The sequence below is a fragment of the Ambystoma mexicanum genome, chromosome 4q (assembly GCF_040938575.1).
Source record: "Ambystoma mexicanum isolate Mex_15411 chromosome 4q, UKY_AmexF1_1, whole genome shotgun sequence".
Taxonomy (NCBI): domain Eukaryota; kingdom Metazoa; phylum Chordata; class Amphibia; order Caudata; family Ambystomatidae; genus Ambystoma; species Ambystoma mexicanum.
This window is the reverse complement of record NC_090928.1, coordinates 231,044,448-231,066,104: the sequence shown is the minus strand read 5'-3', so window position 1 is coordinate 231,066,104 and position 21,657 is coordinate 231,044,448. Positions and strand designations below refer to the sequence as shown.

At 45.0% G+C, this 21,657-nt stretch overlaps 1 protein-coding gene across 1 annotated transcript in view; it reads left to right on the top strand.

Annotated features, from left to right (window-relative positions):
- The window catches only part of REV3L (REV3 like, DNA directed polymerase zeta catalytic subunit), a 1,615,620-nt gene that overhangs the window by 1,518,581 nt on the left and 75,382 nt on the right, over nucleotides 1-21,657 (top strand). Inside the window, exon 30 of the mRNA XM_069607775.1 lies at nucleotides 14,853-15,099. Within this exon, the coding sequence (XP_069463876.1) occupies nucleotides 14,853-15,099 (247 nt within the window). The remainder of the gene's footprint in view (nucleotides 1-14,852; nucleotides 15,100-21,657) is intronic.

The following is a 21,657-nucleotide window of genomic DNA, read 5'->3' as shown; positions in this document are numbered from 1 at the left end:
ATGGAACGTCTTTGTGGAGGACAAGCATCTGAAATGGCGTTCCTGCCTGCACCCGGACCATATGGAGGTGGATTGCGAGATATGCCTGGGCTTCTTGAAGAAGACAATGAAAGACCGGCATAGCAGGCTAGCGGCATGACTCAATTCGAACAAGGCATCTGCCCCGTGCTCCGAGCACGGTCATGCCTTGCCCAGGACCAGCCGGTCCGAAGAGCATTCTCCCTCGGGAAGAGGTCGAAGTCCTTTGAGGTCAACATATCCGTGGGGATCAAAGATAAGGCCAAGAACCTCAAGTCTGATTCCACCGGGTTCGCTGCTGATGTAGGTCCCAGGTTGGATAGGCCGCAATCACTATCGCTGTCTGCCTCTGTAGCCAGCCTGCCATCAAGCTCCTCATCAAAGAGGAAGTCGTCTACCCTGGCCAAGTTACGGGAGAAATCAGAACAGCTGAGGCCGGAAGAATAGAAGAAGGCAGCGCAGCCCAAGCAGGCTCAACCAGTGCAGCCAAAGTCCTTGTCAACTACTTCGCTGACACATGATGTGACGACCACAGCGGCAGTAGGTGCCGATTCTACAAGGGTGGCTCCTACGGCCCAAAGGTTATCCCTGCCTCCAAGATGCGACACAGCGGCTGAGCCGGCGGCGAAGGCTGCAAGCACCCCTGGGGGGAAGTCACTGGCCCAGAGCCTGGTTCAAAATCCTCAGGGAGAAAAAGGGGGGTGGCACGGAGGCCCCAAAACAGCCTCCCATGGTTGCCGTTCAACCGATGGACGTCTCATCCGTGGACGACGACTACCAAGAGTCCGTCCATACAGTCCAGCATGGCGCTGGGGGTATAGGGCCCAGCGATCAATTGTTCCCTTTGCAGCCAAACTATCCATGAACATCCTGTCGACTCTCCACACCCTTGTGATGGAGATCCAGCAGAGGTTGCCTCCAGCACCGCCACCTGTCGTGCCTCAGGCCCCTGATCATCCTCTGCGTAAGAAGGGAAAGCGTCATCCGATGCCTCCACATCAGACTCCACCAGCAGACCCGGATACGCACAGGGACATGGACACTGGTATGGACACAGCCACATGAACCGACGAAGATGAGTACTTTGTCCCGGCAGATGATGTCACCACACCTGGACGCCCCTCATAGTCTGTCCAGCAGACGAGGTGGGATCATTCCACTTGATCTCCAAGGCCTCTGAACTATTCCAGCTAGTGCCCAAGGAACCCAGGAAAGAAGGTTTCTTGTATCACAGACGAGGGTCCAAGAGGAAGATGATTATGGTGGTGACCTTTCTGGATGACATTTGGGAGGAAGGCCTAGCCCTAACGAAGAACCCATGCACGGCTCCAACCAAGCGGGATCGGTTGGCAAAGAAATATAGGGTGCCGGACTCCATGCCAAAGTGCTTGAGTTCAAAACCGTCGTCGGACTCGGTAGTGTCGACTGCCGCAAGGAAACACTCGGCTAACCCAGCTTAATCATCATTTCCCCCAGACAGAGAGGGGAAGAAGATGTACGCCAGGGGGAAGAGAGTGATTTATATGGCGGCATCCAAGATTAAGGTGGCCAATGCTCTAGCTATCTTGGCCCGATACGCCCGGGAGCTTTGGTGCTAGCTGGGCCCGATTCTGGAATTCCTCCCTGATAGCAAGAAGTTGGAAACTCTTGCCCTCTTTCAAGAAGGGGAGGTGGCGTCGGACCATGCCATTATCGTGGCAGTGGACATTGCCGACATGGGTTTCCAGCAGATGGGGAAACAGTCTGCCTTCGTCAGCAGGGATGGTTGAATGCCACAAACCTTCATCAGGACGTTAATGCGAAGGTGCTAGACATGCCCTTCGACTGAGAGAATCTTTTCAGGAAGGCGGTTGACGAATACCTTCAAGCCATAAACACAGATACGGAGACGGCCCATTCCCTTGGTACCCTTCAACAGCATCGCTCGTCTTTTCACTCCTCCAGGGGTAAATCGAGCAGATCATCCAAGGGATTCTTCACATCGTACAGACAACCTCCCGATCCTCCATGCAGGAAGCTTAGAGTGGTTGTTCCTGGCCCTACAGTAATGGAGGTCAGCGTTGCCCGCAGGGCAGGGCGCTGGCGCCCAAGCAAGCCTGAACCGGCCAAGACGTCAGGGCCCCCACTCGTGCACCCCCATGGGAGGCCGACACACTAGGTTCGCCAGCGAGTGGAGGAAGATCACCACCGACAGATGGGTGCTGGACGCTTTTGCCCAGGGGCACACCTTGGAGTTCCAACACAGGTGCCCGCGTATTTCTCCGGTTCCCCGTTGGGAGCTCCACACCCCTCCACTCCTGGAAGAAGTGCATGCCATGTTACGGAAAGGGGCAATAGAGCGCGTTCTCCAACGACTCCGGTGCTCCGGAGTCTGTTCCAGATAATTTTTGATAAGAAAGAAGACAGGGCGTTGGAGCCCCATCCTGGACCTGAGGCGTCTGAAAAAGTACCTGAAATCCCAAAACTTAAGGATGGTCAAGTTGCGAAACGTGCTCGGCCAACTGGAGCAAGGGGATTTCATTCGCTGTGGTTGGACCTAGAGGACGCGTACATCCATGTCCCCATCCACAGGAGACATCATGCCTGGCCTCAGTGGCAGCCCATCTGTGTCTGCAGGGCATACACGTATACCCATGCCTGGCCGATTAGCTGATACGTTCCCGCTCGCAAGATCAGGCTGACGAGCACACAAAGGAAACCACCCGACTTCTGACGGAGCTGGGATTCTCTGTAAACTATCCAAAGTCCTGCTTGACACAATCACAGAACGCGCTGTTCCTCGGCGCAAGACAGTGACTTGTCTGGCGTCGCCCTCGGAGCAGAGGCTAGCAGCCATTCAAGGTAAGGTGGAACTATTGTCATCGGCGACGACGGCCATGGTCGGGCCATCAGATCGTTGCTGGGCATGATGTTGTCCTGCATCTACCTCGTCTGTCTCTGCAGGTTGCAGATGCGACACCTACAGGAATTCTTGGATGCACGTTGGATACAGGTGTCTGGGAGTTTTGTGGACAGGAGTTCCGGCAGGCGATAGTGGTGGGCGGTACGTTCCCACATCGCCCAGGGGACGGTATTTCAAACCCTGCCATACCAGGAACAGTCACCATGCACTCCTCGCTGGAAGGTTGGAGGGGGCTCACCCAGGACATCTACATGCCAGAGGTCTGTGGCTTCCAGAAAAGAAGGATCTGGGAGTTACGGGCAGTGTTCTGGGCCCTCAAGTGTTTCCTACCGTCTCTGAAGGGCAAGGTGGTGAGGATCTTCACGGACAAAACGACCACCATGGTCTACATCAGGAAGCAAACAGGCACTCGATCCCCAGTGCTCTCCAAGTAAGCCCAGGACTTGTGGCACTGGGCCATTGCACAGGGGATGTTCCTCGTCCCTCTCCACCTGGCAGGTGTCAAGAACACCACTGACAACTTCCTCAGCAGGGAGCTGCGATCCTGCCACTTCTTCAGGATCAGGTGGTCGGCCTGTTCGTCAAATGGGGCAGACCCCCGATCGATCTTTTTTGTTTACACCAACCGAAGAGCTTGAAGACGTATTCTCCTGCCCCTGGGAAGCTCTGTTTCTGTACACTTTCCCCCAGTTCCCTCTCCTGCTACGTGTCTTCAACAAACTCAAACAGTGTCAATGTAAAATGATACTCATCGCCCCGGTGTGGCCAAGGCAGATTTGGTATCCAGACCTGCTCAGCCTATCAGCGTCTCCTCCAGCCAAGTTGCCGGTTCTTCTGGGCCTACTCACCAGAGAGGGAGGCGCAATCCTTGACGATCGCTGAGCCTGAGGGCATGGCTCCTGCAGCCTTAGAGTTTGGGGGTTATGAGTTGCCAGCCGACTGCAGGGAAGTCCTCGCCAAAGCCAGAACATCGTCGACTCTAAAGTGCTACGGCAATTAGTGAATGCATTTTGCTACGTGGTGCCAGTCGCAGAAGATTACCCCTCTGAGGGTCACAACTCCACAGATTCTTCCATACTTGCTGTCCTTGGCAAAAGCTGGACTGGCTCACTCTTCCATCTAGGTACATCTAGCGACCTTCTCACGCTACACCAGATCCCCGGGTTGATCCTCACTATGGTCCCACAGACACGTGGGGGAATTCCTCAAGGGGCTTTTTCGATCTTTCCTGACGGGCAAGGCTCCTGCCCCGGCATGGGAACTCAACGTGGTCCTGATGAGGCACATGGGGGCTCATTTTGAACCTTTGCATCAAGCCCCACTCAAGTTTCTCTCGTGGAAAACGGCTTTCCTTGTGGCCATCACCTCTGCCAGATATGTGGGTGGGATCCAGACCATATCTGACTTTCCGCGTATCAAGGGTGGTACTTCGTACACGCCCCTCCTTCATGCCGAACGTTCAGTGGGAATTCCACCTCAACAAACCTTTGTTGTTGCTTGACTTCTTCCTGAAGCCTTTGTCGCCAGCAGAGAGGGCCTTGCATTCACTGGACGTTGCTCATGCCTTGAAGTTCTACGTCACACGCACAAAGAGTTTTCAGAAGACTCCTCAATTGTTTATCTTTGGTCCTGTGAACCATGTAAATTCCTTGTCCAAGGCTCCCATTTCAAGGTGGCTCTCAGCCTGCATCATGCACTGTCATCAGCTGGCAAACCGGCCTCTACTGGGCCTTCCCAGAGCCCATTCCACCAGAGTGATTGCTGTGACGACAGCGTTCCTGTCTGGTGTGCCCCTGCTTGACATCTGCAATGTGGAGATCAACGCATACCGTTACAGGGATTCCAGGGAGGAATCCAGAGTCGGCCAGGCAGTGCTACGCAACCTGTTCGCTTGAGGTCTGTTCCAGGGTTAAGTGTTGAATACTTCTGTTGAGCCTTGCCACCTCCCGTGGTTGTGTAATGTGTACTGTTGTGTATTCGTTATTCATGAGCATGTGAATCCATGCCAGACCTCTATGCTGGAGAAAGTTTGTTACTTACCTGTAACTATTGTTCTCCAGCATGGGTCTTGCATCGATTCACGTGCGAACCCTCCCTCCAGCACATCTGCGGCTCTTCTTGGTCATGTTGCCACTTTGTGCTTACCAAATCTGAAGATGTCTGCCAGAGGCGGTGCTTAGGGAGAGGACTGTCATTGGATGGGGGCAGTATGACCCAGTGGACAGTGTTTGGTTTAGAGGAGAAATCCAGTTTTAAAGTGAAAGTTCTATGTGTGTCATTCACGGAAGTTAAAAACAAGCAATGGCAAAGCCATCGTTTTTAGCTTGTGTATAATTATTAGGCATTTGCCAGGCACTGCTATTAGATGCGCAGGTACCCGCACCATTTTGCACCTGCAATCATCAATGGCCAGTTCATACCACTGCTGCAGTGCCTGGCAAATGCCTTTCCCAGGCCTACACAAAAGCCCTAAATGTTGGCATTGCCAATGCTTGTTAAAAATGGGTTGGATCAGGGCCTTCTTCCAAGAGGGCGGTATGCTCCCTGTGCTGATTATGGCATTAAACCCAAGTGTCAGATATGACTCCTATAGGTCTAGTTGAAATCTAAACAAGTCTGCCGGGATGCCATCTGGCCCTGGACAATGCGGATGCTGTTTGTCACCTACAATAAATCATTAATTGAGAACTCGGCTAGGTTGGACCTCAGTAGTGGCCAATCTCTGGCCCCCACTAACGATGTCTGGGGTATATTTGATACTGATCGTTTACAGCATTAGACACCCCTTATAATGGGAGAGACTGGAATGGTCTGGGACAGGAGGATTCCTTACCATTTAAGGTTGAATAACAGACATGACCTCTACTAACCTACTCACAGCATTTTGTTGTGTGCTTTCTCTCTGCAGCTATAACCAGTTTCTCCCAAACCTCGATATCTATTTTTTGCTTGCAACATTCTAACACTTGCTTGTAATCTGCACGTGCAAAATATATTAAGGGCCAGATGGTCCCTTCTATCAGCCTTATTTCAACTCTTTTACGGCGAACCAATGGAGTAGAATTGTTGGTGGTAGTTCTCCTTTTGAATATTTGTTTGCTGGGCTGCAAGTTGGTTTTCTCATGTCTGAGGCTGATCAGAATGAATCATGAAAGAAAAACATTCTTTTTTCAAAAAGAAAAAAGGCTTAAAACCTGATTTGCGCCCTCAGCAAGCTTATTGATAAAAAATAAAAAGGAATCAAAGTTTGTTTCACATATTTTCTTTAATTAGTTTTTTTGATTGTTTCTCATAAGTCCTTAATAATAATTATTGCCCTTAACACGTGTTTCACTGTCTTTAATTATCTGACAGTTCTTCAGGAGGGGATAAAGAGCCTTTTTGTGACTCAAATTAGGAAAGAAACCTTTTATCAGTCTACAACTTATCCAAATGATTCTGTAAATAAAAGAATGTGGAACCATTTTTACTGCTTCGTTTTTCAAATTTTTGTAAGCACTCACAATAAAACATTTCTTGAAATATCTTTTTCATATTATGCCATCTGTAAAGAAAATACTTTCAATAAATCTTTCTTGGTATAAAAAATGTGTTTTGTAGCAGTTCTTTAGATATTCATTACAGAAAAAATTAATTATTGAATCAGAGAAAGGCACTCACTTTAAGAATAGTCAGCAGCTTGATTGAATAAAAATTGGCTTTGCTTAACGTTTTGTCACAAGTTTCCCTCGCTTTCTTTATATATTTTTGTTTGTAATAGTACTGTGAAGAAACGAGGAAAAAGGAGAAATAAATACAAGACTGAGACACTATAGTAATGTGTTTCATTTAAATTGCACTCAGAAAATGTTTGCTGCTAGTAAGCATTGCAATTTGAAATCCGTAATTAATCTGCTAAAACTAGTAGGAGTATACTTTGTTAGGGCTTACCTTATTCGTGCTGTTTCCGCTTTTAAAACGACTTTACATTTTTGGATGTGAGACCGGCGGGCCTGATAACCTGCTCAGCGTTCGGTTTGTGACCGAATTTAATGTTCGTACTGAGTCGCGGTCACGTGATCTTGTTTGTCACGTGATCGCGACAGTAGGTCTTGCAGCAGTAGGTTTTGTGTACAAAGTACATACTACTTTGTATGCAAAACCCACTGCTGGAAACACCATATTGCATGCTAAAAGCTATCACCGCCAACACATTATCAGAAATATTCCGTATGGCGAAATATTAAGAATAAAAGGCAATTGTACAGATCCACAAGAATTTGAAAAACGAACAAAGGTAGCAATGGACACATTTAGAGCGAGTGGATACAAGTCAAAACACCTGAAAAAATCCTATGACAAAACAAGGGATAAATCAAGAATGGATTTGCTCAAAAATAAACCAGCAAAAACAAAAGACATTGAAGAAGAAAAACTTTGATTTATAACCCAGTATAGCACAAATGCCACACAGATCCAAAAAATTCTTCAGACAAATTGGCATATTCTGAAATTGGATCCAGACATAGCGGGACATATTAAAGACCAAGTTCACATAACCTTTAGAAAAGCAAAAAGTCTAAAAGACACTCTAAGTCATTCTCACTTCACTCAAGAGAGAAGAAGGACTTCAGTAATTATGGAACAGAACACCCCTTAAGGGTAATTACAAATGCGGAACATGCATAAGCTGCCCCTTCTCTGAAAACGGCAAAAAGTGTACCTTACTACCCAATGGAACGGACTATAAAATCAAAAACGTCATAAATTGCAACTCTAAAATGGTAATATATGCTATCAAGTGTACGTGCAAAAAACTATACGTAGGAAGTACAACGAGAAAACTTAAAATCAGAATGCAGGAGCACCTAAGAGCCATTAAGAATAAGGATATGAGATATCCATTGGGATACCATTATTTGACAGAACATACAAACGAATCAATAAAAGTGATAACGTTTTTTGGCATTGAAAAGATATCAAAACCTCAAAGAGGAGGTAACATGGTGAAAATCCTCAGCTCCAGAGAAGCCTACTGGATTTGTAATTTGGACAGTTGCCATACGGGTTTAAACATGGACACAGAACTAATTCACCTTTTATGATTGTTCAGCCTGTGAGGAGATCTGATTTGTTTGCACAGACAGCATGAGAATGTTAGCATTTATAGGTATTGATTTTATTGAAATACCTTTGTTGGAAGCACCCACCGAGAAGAAAAATGAAACTTTATGCATAACGCAATGTAATGTTAGGTAAAATATTTGTCTTCAAAAAATATAAATTAACCTTGTATTGCATTAGACACTTACATAAAGACCTTTATCAAGCACTTACATTGGACACAATTACAAGAATAGAACCTAGTAGGCCCTATTTAAGAAGAGGGAATAGCGAATAAAAAACAAGTACTGTCACATGATAGTTGTTTAGTATTTACAAAATAAGGAAAGAGTGGTCTTATAAGAAAGAAATCGGCCCCAAAGCAAAATGGAGGAGTAGCGATCATGTGACAATTAAAATCACATGACCACGACTCAATACGAACATTCAATTTTAAATGAGCAAAGATACCAGAAGCAGTATTATTCATTAAATGAGTAAAGGGTACAACAGTTCCCTTTAAAGAAAGAAATCGGCCCCATAATAAAAAAAAGAGGAGTGTGCATTGTTAATATTAGCCCTTGAGATCTTTGTGGCCTTTATCACAGCTAGCAGGAGGCATTTAGTAAACTTAGCTTCCTTGTTAAACCAGGACATCTTATTATGCTGCCTCTGTTTGCCATGGGTAATTTGAAACGGCTTTTGTGATGTTAACACATAAGGCATTACATTTTGCAATCATCAAAGATCATTCAAGAGCGGTGGTGGCAAAATGGTTAGATCAATCTTTAGACAAAAGTTATTTACTTTGCTCTCATTCTGTGTAAGGACTTTTGCATTTTATATTCTTCTATCCGGCCGATAGAGACAGAGCTAGAACGCTGAAGTCAATTCTGAGGCAAACTGGTCTTAGACAGCAGGGGCGTTGCTAGGGGGGGGCTAAGGGGGCTATAGCCCCTGATCTTTTGGTTGTAGCCCCGGATAGAATCTCAGGAGCTACAGCCAAAAGACTAGCTAGCCCCCAGTCCCAACAGTACCGACATCAGCTTAGCCCCGGGTCTTTTCCAGACCTAGCAACTCCCCTGTTAGACAGTGTCGTCCGGCACTGGTATATTTGTTTCAGGATGACACTCCACTAGTGTATTGGTCCCTCTTAAAGTATCTGACAAGCGCTGCGCTGTATTGTTGGAGAAATACACTGTCCCAACTTTCTTCTCATGGAGAATTGGTATAGGGCATATTCCATGCTCAGCTCCACATTCGTAGGAGGCCAACTTTTGTAAATTGCAGAGCTAACATTAATTTGTTATAACTGGAATGCGTTTGCTTTTTTTGATTTAACAAATACGTGTTATAGACCTTCATCAGGAATTTTTGAGCATGTTCTCGATTTTGGGACTTCTGTGGTGATTGTCTCACTATATTTTATGAATCTATCATTCATTTGTATCTGTTTACAAGCATATGTACTTGCATTGTTTTTCCACTGCCTATTTGTTTTATCTTATTAGTTTTATTTCTGGGATATTTGTATTTTACTTTTTTTTAATCTATGTATGCATTTATGGCAAAGTTGCAGGAATAAAGTATTTTATGATTGTTATTCCAGCCTAGAAGCTGTTTTTAGCATTCATGTTAGCATTAGATTGTATCTTTGTTCATTGTTAACTGCATCTTGTCCCAGTTCTCACAAGGCTAGCTCCAAGCAGACAAGTTTTGCAAGTTTTATTGAACACTTCCGGCCATAAGGCAGCACATGTTCAAACAAAAATGTTATAGATACAGTACATTCTATTTGCAAAAAAAAATTCATAGAAAGTGAAAATGTAGGTATGAAAACGGGTTCTGATGTGAAATTCAAAGGAATGAAAATTCAGGCAACTTGCTGTAATGGCTTGGCAGGCTGGAGAACGATGGTCTTTAGGGTTGCCCAGAGCAATGCCAGAGCTTAAGATTAATTATAAACTTTCCAGTCATCGCCCCTTTTGTTTTGCTTAGTCAGGCTGCATAAGATGGGTATGCCCAGGTGTGTGTTTCCATGCCTGCAGGGCCTGGAGAGACCAGCAACACCTCACTAATGAGGCCGAAACATGTCTGGGGTTGCTTGTGGTCTCATGCAAAAGAGGTGTGACATACTAGTTTGGGCTGGACTGCTTCTCTTGGGTGTGGTACCAAGCCTGATTTGCATATAGCCTATCCCCTTTTTGTAATTGCTTGGCAGGCTGAAGAGCGATGGTTTGAGGGTTGCCCGGAGCTATGCCAGAGGTTAAGATGAATTCTAAATCTTCCAGCCATCAATCATCTCTGTTCTGGTGCTCTGTGGCAGCCATGGTTTCCTCCTTCAGAATACGTATCAATCCATGTAAGGTTTCTTTTGTTGCATGGTGTTTGGAGAGGCTTGAATTTTACGTAGACCAGTTAGTTACCTGGGACTGTGGGTGAGGTTCATTGTGAAGCCTTGAAGATGCAGGTTGTCAAGTAAAGGTTTGGTGTGAGGTTGGAGCATACCACCTTTTGAGAAACAACAGTTTGGTTTCAGGTTACGATAGACTGTCGATAGTCATGTTTTTATGGTATTGCAGCAAACTCTGAGACTTTAGATGTCTTTGACTGATAGCAATTAAAGATGGAGTGGAGGTTTGCCGACATGTAGGTGTATGACAATGTTTTGTAGAGGCAGTAGCAGTTTCCTTAGAGGTTCAACGTAAATCATTGGAGAAAATATGGAAGGTTGCGATACTCCAGTTTACCGCCCTTGAGGGAGGCCCAGTCAATTGCTTATATTTACAAGCAATTGTGGAATCTGTTTTGCTGGCTCTAGCTTTCATTCTTTGCCAGAATGCTTCATAAACCAATTTCCATGTCTTCCTATTTCCATGCAGATCTGTACCACTACAAACTTGTATGTTATCCGGGACAGCCAGTCAGGTGTATCCTACATTCGTGGTCTCTGATCCCAGGGAGATTGAGGGCATTGTACAGTAGTGTTGTAATATTCCGGTCCCATATAGGTCCAATTGTTTTACAGGAAAGTTTTTCCCAGCTCTGTCAGAGGCAATCATACAATAAAAGCATCCCTGGAGTTTTAGTTCATTTATTGAAAACAGAAACTCAAAATGGTATTTATTAAGACAAGATAGTGTATGGTATTTTGAGAGGCTTTGTTTGTAAGGCATTGTTTACAACTCCAGAAAAGTAACTCGGGGTTCCACTGACAAAATTACATGGTTGAGGTTCTGGGCAAGCGAAAAGGTGCAGGCTGAGAGCCACTGACATCTCTACTGAATGATATGCTCAATTTGACTGAATAAAGGTAATCTTGAGAGTTCCCACTATAGAGTGAATAGGGACTCCAGCTAAGTTGTATTTGCCAGAAACAACATCTAGAGGATATACCAAAATATATAGCCCAGCAATAAAAAGAAGCAAGTTATTAAGCACAATGATCTATTGGACAATAATTTAGAGACCTCCAGTCGAGATGGCGATACAAAATCAGTTGGATCTAAGTACTTTGAGCTCAGGATCCTTATGACAAAGTTTGGAAATGTGACTCTCACCATCTTTGAATGTTTTGCATACTTCACCAGACAATATAATTTGTAATTCATTTTTCAGAGGAAATGACTAGGTTGTCAAATTGTTTGTGAATATTTAATGGAGGTTTCTGCCGAAATAAATAACTATTGCTTGCTTGTGTAGGGTGTACTTGAAAGAAAAAACCTTATTTTATCATGTATGGATTTTTGTTCATTACAATCACCCCAGGAGCATTTTGACAATCGATGATTTAGTGTGCATGCAACCAAGCTCTATAATTTTCCAGTAGGCTGTTAACCAAACCTATGCCAAAATAGTATCTACATTCTACAGCTTATAACATATATAGACCGCTCTTAAATATACAATTTATTACAATATTATCGGTGATTAATGCAGCATATGGAGGATTCCCCTACCTCCTTAGTCCTCCCTCAGGTAAACCTAAGGTACAGCCGCTGTCAGTTTTTAAAGATGCCATGATGGTTTTCAGCTGCCCCCCTTATTCCATAAAGGAGAAAACCATGACAAAATCAGCCCGTGGAAAGCTGTACGACACGCAAACATAGATTGTATGGTACATTGGCGACGGTGCCATATGCGCAGCAGGACCGAGGAAAAGGCACACATCTGTTGTGCAAGTTCTGGTATGGAACCCATAACAGGGTCAAATGGAAATTAACCGGCTACCAAGGAAATCGCACACCAAAAATGCTCACGCTCAGCACAAAGGTGCTCAAAGCAGGAAACTGAACTCGCAGGTGAATGGGGGAGAATGAAAGCTAGATTACAGAACTGTATTGGCACGGCCACCTGATCCCAACATGGCAGACATGTATTTTGTTGCCTCAGACTGCGGGTTGGTGCAAGCAGATTCCCATTGTTGAAACATGTTCAACAACGGCATGCAAACAGTATTTAATGCCGCACAGCTGGAGAGGAGATGGAACCATTAAGTGGTATCTAGTCGGGCACCACCAACCAGATCGCTTACTGGGGCAATATAGTTTAGAGCAGACCTATGAAAATAGTCACAAGCCTCCAGATTTGCGTGGCTTTAGAATGGTATTTCGGAGTGCAAGCAGTGTTTATTTTGACGTTCAGAGGTTAACTACTAGCTGGAGAGGATGTGTGTTGGCTAAGAAAAGTAGGCCAGTCATCAGCAAAAGTGGAGAACAGGAGGAATCGAAACTAAGGGAGCCACATTATATAATAGACCTGTTTAAAGGGGAACTGTAGACTCCAGTCAGTTCCATCTAAGAATCAGGAGTCCAACCTGAGTTACCCTCAAAGGTGCTGTTTTTTTAGAGCGGCCCTTTCTGCAAAGAAAATTATTCGAAGAGATTGGAAAAACTCTGCCGCTCCAAGCAGGTCACCTGGATTGTTGACTTATGTAAGTTTTCTTTGATGGAGAGAGTGATCTTGAGCAAATAGAAGAAATTGAATCTATATGAGCGAATTTGGGGGAGGTTCTTAGAGTTTATATGACTACTGGACCTGTGCTTTGCCGTATCTACCTGTGTATGTGTAAACTGTATTGTATTATTGTAAAAATAAATACAAAAAAAGAATCTGCAGTCCAGAAGTTGGCAGAGGCCATTCCTTAACATAAGAAGGTGAAAAAGCTAGGGTGTAGCTCAGATATACTGGTGGAAATTGCAAGGTCGCCAGCACAATTAAAAAAGCTTGTAACCACCCCAAGTGGTGGGGGGAGGAGGGAGTGGTAGGATTAATCTCCACAAATGTACCCAGGTAGGGGAGAATTCCTACACAAACACATGGAAGAAATCTCTAAGACAAAAGGGGTACAGTACAAGGCTTGCCCTGGTAGCAGTTTCAAGGCCATCACATTATCCGATGGACAATGCATGTTAAGGCTTTCGGATAAAGACCAAGGAAGTGTGCTCGGACACTTATAAATCCTTGATACTTTGAGTAACCGGATGACCTTGTCCTCGACGCGGACAACCCAGGACGTCAGAATATAGTTTAGCGAACAAACAGTGGGCTGAGCACACAAGTTGCTTTTAGTATTGGCCATTCACTGAATAGCTTTTATCCCTCTGCCTCCTTCTACTTATTTGAAATCTCCCTTTTTGGTCGAATCTGTGATCAATAGGCCTTCCTCCACCCTCTGTTAGTTTTCAACACCTTTATTGAGCACTGTGATGGACCCCATTGGCGCATGTAATAGATTAATATAACTAAACTGTCATGTGTTCTTTTTTTCTAAATAGAAACATGGAAAAATAATATAAGAAAAAGTTAGTATGTGGATAACATGTGTATGGCTTTTTCCGTTGATTTAATTGAGGAAGAAGAGATTAATGGTGTTTAGATTCATTTAATTTAACCTTTGTTCTGCTTGGTACGCCACTGTCATTCTACTCTTAAAGCTGTTGTAATTTGAACATTTAAAGCTACTTTATCATTTATCCATGGTGTTTCTAACAGAACAGTTTCTCGACTGATCATGGCTCTCCAAAAGTGTTCCTTTGTGTGTATATTCAGCTGCTTGTAACTGTGCGCTTTTTGATTTTGCAATCAATGTTTTGCATGTAAATTGTGCAGAACCTCCACTGCACAATCAATTAACCAAAAGGTGACCGAGGAGGAGTGTTAAGTGAGGAGACGTGGGGAAGGGGCAACCAGTAACAGCCTTTGAAGCATAAGGGGATGAGGGTAGGGTGTGGGGAGAGAGAGGGATGATTGGCAGTTCCAGGGTGTCCACTGGGTGCTGGAAGTGGGGAGCAGTGGCTATGGGGATAGGGGAAATGGGGGTTGAGATGAGGGGTGAAGCAGGGAAAGGACAGGATTTCTGAGGCGGTCCCCCGAGAGGGAGAATGGGAGGTGGGTGAGGGAACATCGAGCGGGTCAGGTCAATTTTGGAACTCCGTAGCTCAAACAGAGCGCAGTGGGAGTTTTCGAAATGGATACATCTCAGCCTCAATATATGCAATTATTTCTTACCTGGTTAAAATGTTCACAGATTTAACTCTGGAGCTTTGTTCATAGAGACTTGCTTTTTAAATGTCTGCATATTGGTCAATCACATCATAAATTTTGACACACACACACAGTGAACATTATTCCCTAAAATAATCCTACAATGTAAAGATCTTGATTGTATACTTTGGTGTTTCCTAATAGTGGCTGTCAAATGTTGTTGAGTCCTCAAAATTGATAGCTTTCAAAATAAAGCAGTAGATGATGCCTACATCCAGGTCATTTACAGTCTTGGAGGAGAAATATGTAGACATGTAATATGCAGTTGGAAGTTTATTTCAACATGATTTCAATTTTTCAACAGGAAAATGCTGGCTTATGATCGCCGTTCTGAACCCCGGGTTGGGGAAAGAGTGCCCTATGTCATTGTGTATGGTACACCTGGAGTGCCTCTCATACAGTTGGTGAGACGTCCCATGGAAGTCCTTCAGGATCCTAGCCTAAGACTGAATTCTACATACTACATCACTAAACAGATCCTCCCGCCCCTGAACAGACTGCTTTCCCTGATTGGAGTTGATGTGTTCAGCTGGTATGACGAACTGCCACGGGTAGGCATTGTCAGTTCAATCTAAATTGTTCTCTTGTGTTTGTTTATGAAAAGACGTTCCAGGAAGCTGTCAAGTATGCAAAGACTTGTCACACTTAAATCATGGTGGACATCTTTTTGTTGGTTTTTTTGGTCCTGCAATAATGATTTGTCTTTGCTGATGTGGGCACTTTTTGGCTCCTCTCTGTATATGAGCAGAATTGGCTTTTGGTGTTAAAAAGTGGAGCAGCGGTTGTACCATAATTCTCCCTCATTATTTGGAAAAGCAGTACAATGGCACCAACCTGTGGTTCATGAGAGAGACACAAGAGATACCGAGTTCTCTAAATTCCCAGGGCTGCATTGGGGAGGATGTGACCATTTAGGTGCTTAAAAGTGTGGGGTATCATAAACGCAATATTATAAATTTAATGGTGCTTCAATCTGCTTGGGTTTAGAAAGGCTGGCAGGTGCCTCAAATGTATAAACACGTAATACATGAATGCTGACATTAAGTTTCTGTATATAAACCTCCTGCAGTTAACAAGACAAAGCGCTTAATTCCAGTTAGTGCCTAGATCTACATGTACACGACAACTATAAATAGGCGGCACCACCTTTTTACATTGATCCAAGTGAGGGTTAACACAGGACCCATCATTTCATACAAATAAGGGGGTGTAACCAAAAGACCAGGCGGGATAATAGAGTTGTTTCATTCTCCACCTGAGGCAACATTTACTGAACTTCAACTCGTGATTGGGGAACGCTGTGGGGCATCATTTGGTGGCATTATTGCTGTATAACGGGGTAAAACATGGCAGTAAACACCTGTGGAGACGCTCCAGTACAATCAGAACTTATTCAATTTCATGCTACAAAAACTATGTATGCAGATCACTCACTTTAGAGTGCTTGCAATGGCACTCCACTAAAGATAAACGATGCACTCTGTCATTCACCCATTACACTACTGAACAACTTTGGAGTACTCTTACAGGGCAAAGAAGGTAAGCTGCTACCAGGTATCAGTCCATCCTAGCAATAAAACAAGCCATCGATGTCGCGCACACAGTCAAAATTAAATGGGTTTCTTACCCAGAAGATATGGCCATGACAGCCGACACTCGACCCTACTGACTCCCAGAGAAAGCCAATCTATGTAATGGGAGCTTGCTAAAGCAACCCAGTAAAATAGCTCAATGAAATAATACCACAGACAACTCTTACATGTTGCAGGATTTCTCATTCATATAGGATGTCCTTTTCTCTTCACATCTTGGGTATTTTGAAGGTTAGCATGCATTATTTAACACAGGAGACAAGTCTAGGTTGAAAAGTGAGGGCTTTTTCATGAATGTAGAGACGTTGAACAATTAGGGCAGGATGCTTGAGTAGTTAGGGCAGGACATAAGACACAAACTAAAACAAATATCACAAGGCTGCATACCGAGTGAAAGTGGAAGCCGAGTAACCACATTAACCTCCTCAGATGCATGAGAAACTGCAATGAACATGCCAGGCTGTTGTGTCAGATGTTCATATTTATGCTAAGCCTCCCTCACCTGTGAGGCCCCCAGCACATTTTACTGGGCTTGTGGATTATTTTACTATGTTCCCGAGTGAGTGGGAACCTCTTTCCCCACTCACCCTTTCTTTTACTCTTTCCATGGAAGTCATGTTTGTGACTCAACATAATTTATTTTTGGAATCCTGCTTTCCATAACTATTTGGGCATCTACATTTTATTATTGTATCACACAGCACTTTCTGTGCAGTGTTGCTGCGGAGCCACTCGGGCTTCTCTTTTTATTTTCTCTTGGGTTACTTGTGTGAACCAATGTTCCCAAGGGTAGAAGGATACTTTTTATCCTTGCTACAATCCCCATTGAGAGATTACATACGTTCTCACTGGTCCTGTAAGATTTCTATTACGTACCTTGCAGAACAGGTGCTCTCCAGGGTAGAGAGATTTTTTTTTAAATCTCTACATTTTATATTGTGAGATCAGCACACCTCACCTTATGTGGAATGCGGAGGGGATACACGGTCTCTCCTTTCTTGCTGCTCCTGTAACATTTCTGTGGTAAGTGTAGCACACCAGAATGCTCGACAGGGGAAGCGATGTGCGCTGCAGGCAGTCAGAACGGGGGTAGGACAGGGTACTGCCACTAACCAACCCTACCAAAACAAAAAACTCATCCTTCTGCATACACCTCTGAAATTCTTGTCCGAACACAATCATACCTCTACAGCATGACAAACCGCAGACACTTTACAACAACTAAATAAATCACACAGCCTCGCTCAACAGCACATGGAGTCTACCAACTGAAAAACACACCTACGCTCAGCGAACAGTATAAACCGAACTAAAGCTGCCAACAACACATCACAGTTCTTACTTTTTTCTCCCACTCAGTCCTACTAACTTACCCCCCGCCATCCTCCCTTGCTTTGCAGATCCTCCAGAGCGCCATGGGGGACACACAGGTGGCAACAGTGCGCAGTATAAAAACCTTTAACATAACATGTATCAGTCACGAACAGTCGGTCAAATCGCCATGACAATCAGTGGCCAAAGGTTGCCAGGCGCAATGCAGTCTCACAATAAGGCATTCCACCTCATGAAGAGCTGTTCCTATTGTCAGAAATTCATACAAAAACATAATTTTAAATATATTCAGTTGTATATCTAAGAAAAGGAAGCACCTAGAGTTTAGAAATATGAAACTCCTAATCCAAGGACATTTTAATTGGATTCCTTTTCAAGAACACTTGCCCGTTAAGCTTTCTTCTACTTTCTCATCACAGAACCAGAAGCTGTCAGACCAAACTGTCTAAATGTTTAATTCCCATAGGTTCTCACACCTATCAATCCACCTGCACCCTTGCAGGTTACACAACTTAACCAATGAAAAACACTGCTCCTTACAAGGAAGAATTCTACACTGTAGACACTATAGCTGACCAATGAAACTGTCCACTGGGAGTGATATCACTGTCAGAAAGGAGAAGGGAACAGGTTAACTCTCTGGATGCCAGGAGCTGTGCCCTCAAAAGGAAAAAACATGAAAGGAAGACAGGCACGCTGCTGTCCCATGGTACAATTTAAAAAGGGTGCTAGACTTGAATACAAATGGACTTTGATCATGCACACCATTTCAGGAGAAGGTTTGTGACGTATGGTTGTTTTTGTTAAGGGCCAAAGGACCTTAATCACTTAAGACACATTGTACTTTGTTAGTATAGAATGTATATTTAATGGGCTCTTGTAATGTGCTGAGTCACCGCCATATAGTTTCGAAGCACATGTTTTTGTCCTTAGTTGACGTGTTATGCCCCCACCTGGGAGAAACACAGACCTTAGTCTGCTGCATTGATTTACATTTGAAGGTATTGAAAGCATATAAAATAATGCACATACATCTGCAAGGACAGAGAGGTGGGACATGTTGTTAGCCTGGTTGCATGTAGGTCGGAAAATGGGCAGAGTTAAAGTGAGAAGTGAAAGGACAACGGACAAGTGTCATCAAATGCTAGGATTGTGTTTCCGAGGCAAAATCTGATAAAACGAGAAACACTGATGTAGTGTTGAGTGCATGGGGTATATGGGAACACGTTCAGGCACTCACAATAGCAGTAAAGGTTTAAAGTTGCATGTACTACTTTTACAGTAATAACTCTGATGAACTCCAGGATGGTACTTTTGAGCTGCAAGTCTGTAATGAAAACTGCAAAATCTATGAATTGGCAGTGTAAAGGGGAACGTTCTTGATAACAGAAAGGGTCGGGGGGAATGGGTAGCACATGTTAAATCCATGATGACAGCCTATTATTGTAAATGTTCAGGAATCTAAAGCTTCGCTAGATGTCCTTTGTTAAAGGCAGTTTTCTAGCTTTTTTTCTTTCACAAAAAGAAATGTAATGTAACTTACAGAGCAGTGTCCGTACTGGTCATGGGAAGGGGAGAGCCATAGTTGGAGAAAAGTAGTGACAAGAAGGGGAGTAGAATAAATTGGGAGTCAGAGGAGTGGTAACATCAAAGGGCTTCTTGGAGCCCGTGTTAGTTATCTCCTGCCTGCAGACCCAGCAAGATGGCACACCTATTGCCCATGCATTTCCCTTTGCACATGAGGTAGGAGGAACCCTAGCAGAAAACATGAATAATGAGAAGGTGTTTTGTGAAAATGTAGGCTTTTTCAAATTTCGAAAAAAATAGAAAAACAATCCGGGATGGTTTCTTTTTTAACTTTCACTCTATCCTTTTCACCCACATCCTGCCTGCTGCCCACCGTACTTACTGGTGAGGTGTGAGCCACATCAGGAGGCCTTTCTCTGTGGCCTTGTGGCATTCTAAAGATGTCCTCCCCTTTTCCTAGCATTGTAGGCTCGGCTCACTGTGGTCACCAGAATCTGCCTCCTTGCCTGCCGATTGGTTGGCTACAATTCTTATCAGCCTATGGTGGACTGTCGGGCTTTAGCCGGCCCACTCCTTCAAAGGCCCACTTTATAAGGCCTTGTCTGCTCCCTGTCAGTTGCCTGGCCGGGTCTGTGGGTTCTCCTACCGCTGCATGTTCACCTGGAGGTTGAGGAGAACTCCCCTGCTCCCCGGAAACACTGTAATCAAATGGAAGATCTAACATTTCTCTGAAGGTCAGTTCCCTCAATAATTACATCAACCCTCTCCCTCACACATTGGACTGTTCCACTTCTCAGTCCATCTCATCTGGACTCTCACTAATTTTGCTGTGCCCAGTTGCAGTATTGTGTTTTCACCTTGCCCTGCTGAATTCGAATTTAATTGTGCCCAGTGCCTAGCTGCAGTATTGTTTTCACCTTGCCCTGCTGAATTTGCTTTTAGCTGTGCCCAGTTGCAGTATTGTGTTTTCACCTTGCCCTGCTGAATTTGAATGTAGTTGTGCCCAGTGCTCAGTTGCAGTATTGTTTTCACCTTGCCCTGCTGAATTCTAATTTAGTTTTGCTCAGTTGCAATATTGTGTTTTCACCTTGTCCTGCTGTAATTGAATATAGCTTTGCCTTATGACTACTTGGCGTCCTCATTAGCTGGTTCGCTACCCTATGTCTCCCCCCTACCTTGTGTCCCACACCCCCTTCCTCCGAGTGCGTTAGTGCCTCAGACTGGTAAGTGTTCTCTGCTCCCCAGCACCCCCACTGCAGCCAACCATGTCCCTATCTATCTCTCCTACCCTCTCCAACTGCTTCACTATCTCCTATCCCTAAAACTGTCCAGAAGAAGCTTAAGAAGGACATACTGGGCTACAACCCAGGCCTTCCTATTGCAGACACCTATGTCACGGCTTCCGCCAGATAAACTATCACCAACATCCTCTTCTTTGTTAATGCACCCGACCTGTGGACTTGCTACATGATTGGCTTTCTCTCTCCTATTGCCTCTTCTCTCATTAATGGCGGCTCTCGCTGGGAGGTTCCTCTTCGCCATTTCCAGAGTCATCATTAATGTTTATCTCAATGGAACCATCATTGTCCGGGTCCTCAACCCAACCTTCTTCTCTTTGACAGGCTCCTCCCTCTCCTCTCTAACCTCACCCTCCGGCCAGGCAACCTTGCCTTCTGTGCCTTCCTCCTCCTCTGCACAGGCTCCCTCGCCTTCTGTGCCTTCCTCCTTCTCTGCACAGGTCCCCCTGCTTGCCATACTGTCCCGGCTCCCTTGTCGGTGTTGGCTCCTTCGCCATCCTCCTCTGGCCCTCTTGTGGCCCTCGGTGGGGACCACTGTCCCCTATACACCCGCCCCGAGGGAGACCTTCAAAGACGGCAAGCTGCTCCACATTGCCACTCTCAACACTCGCTCTGCTGTCACACTCATCTGACATCTGCAACCTCCTAGAACTCATGGATCTTGATGTGCTCGCCATTACTGAGACATGGTTCAAGGATAGCTCTGTCACAAACTTTGACACACTCCTCCCTGAAGGCTACAAAATCCTCTGCCCCCAGGCCTAAGTCGACAGGTGGGGGAGTGGCGCTTTTCTTCCCAGAATGGCTACCTCTGTCCATCATCCAGACTCGGACCTACTCCTTCGAGTGCCTAGCTTGCAGACTCTCACACTCCCCTAACTCTTCTCTCACCATGACCACCTTCTATCGGCCACCAGGTCAGTCCACTCTCTTCCTCTCGGAATGGTCTGGACTGACGACCTCCCTACTCTCCTCCTCTTTTCAACTACTCCCGATGGGTGATCTGAACATCCATCTCAACTCCCCTGACTCCTCAGGCCCTTTCCGCAAACTTTGCGATTCTCTATCCTACCCTCTGGCTCCACGCACACCGCAGGCCACACCTTGGATGCTCTCATCTCTACTGACATCCCTCTCTCTATCCCTCTCATTACCTCCCTCTCTTGGACTGATCACTCTTTTCTCTCAACACACTTGAAGCTCTCCTTCTCTTGCAGCATCACATCCGGCACAGCAACTCAGCTTCAAAGTCACCAGACGCATAAAAAAAGTGACCGTGACTGCCTTTTCCTCCACCTACTCTCCTCCACCCATTCCATCGGCTGACTCCCACCCTTACACAGCTCTCGCTAACCTCAAT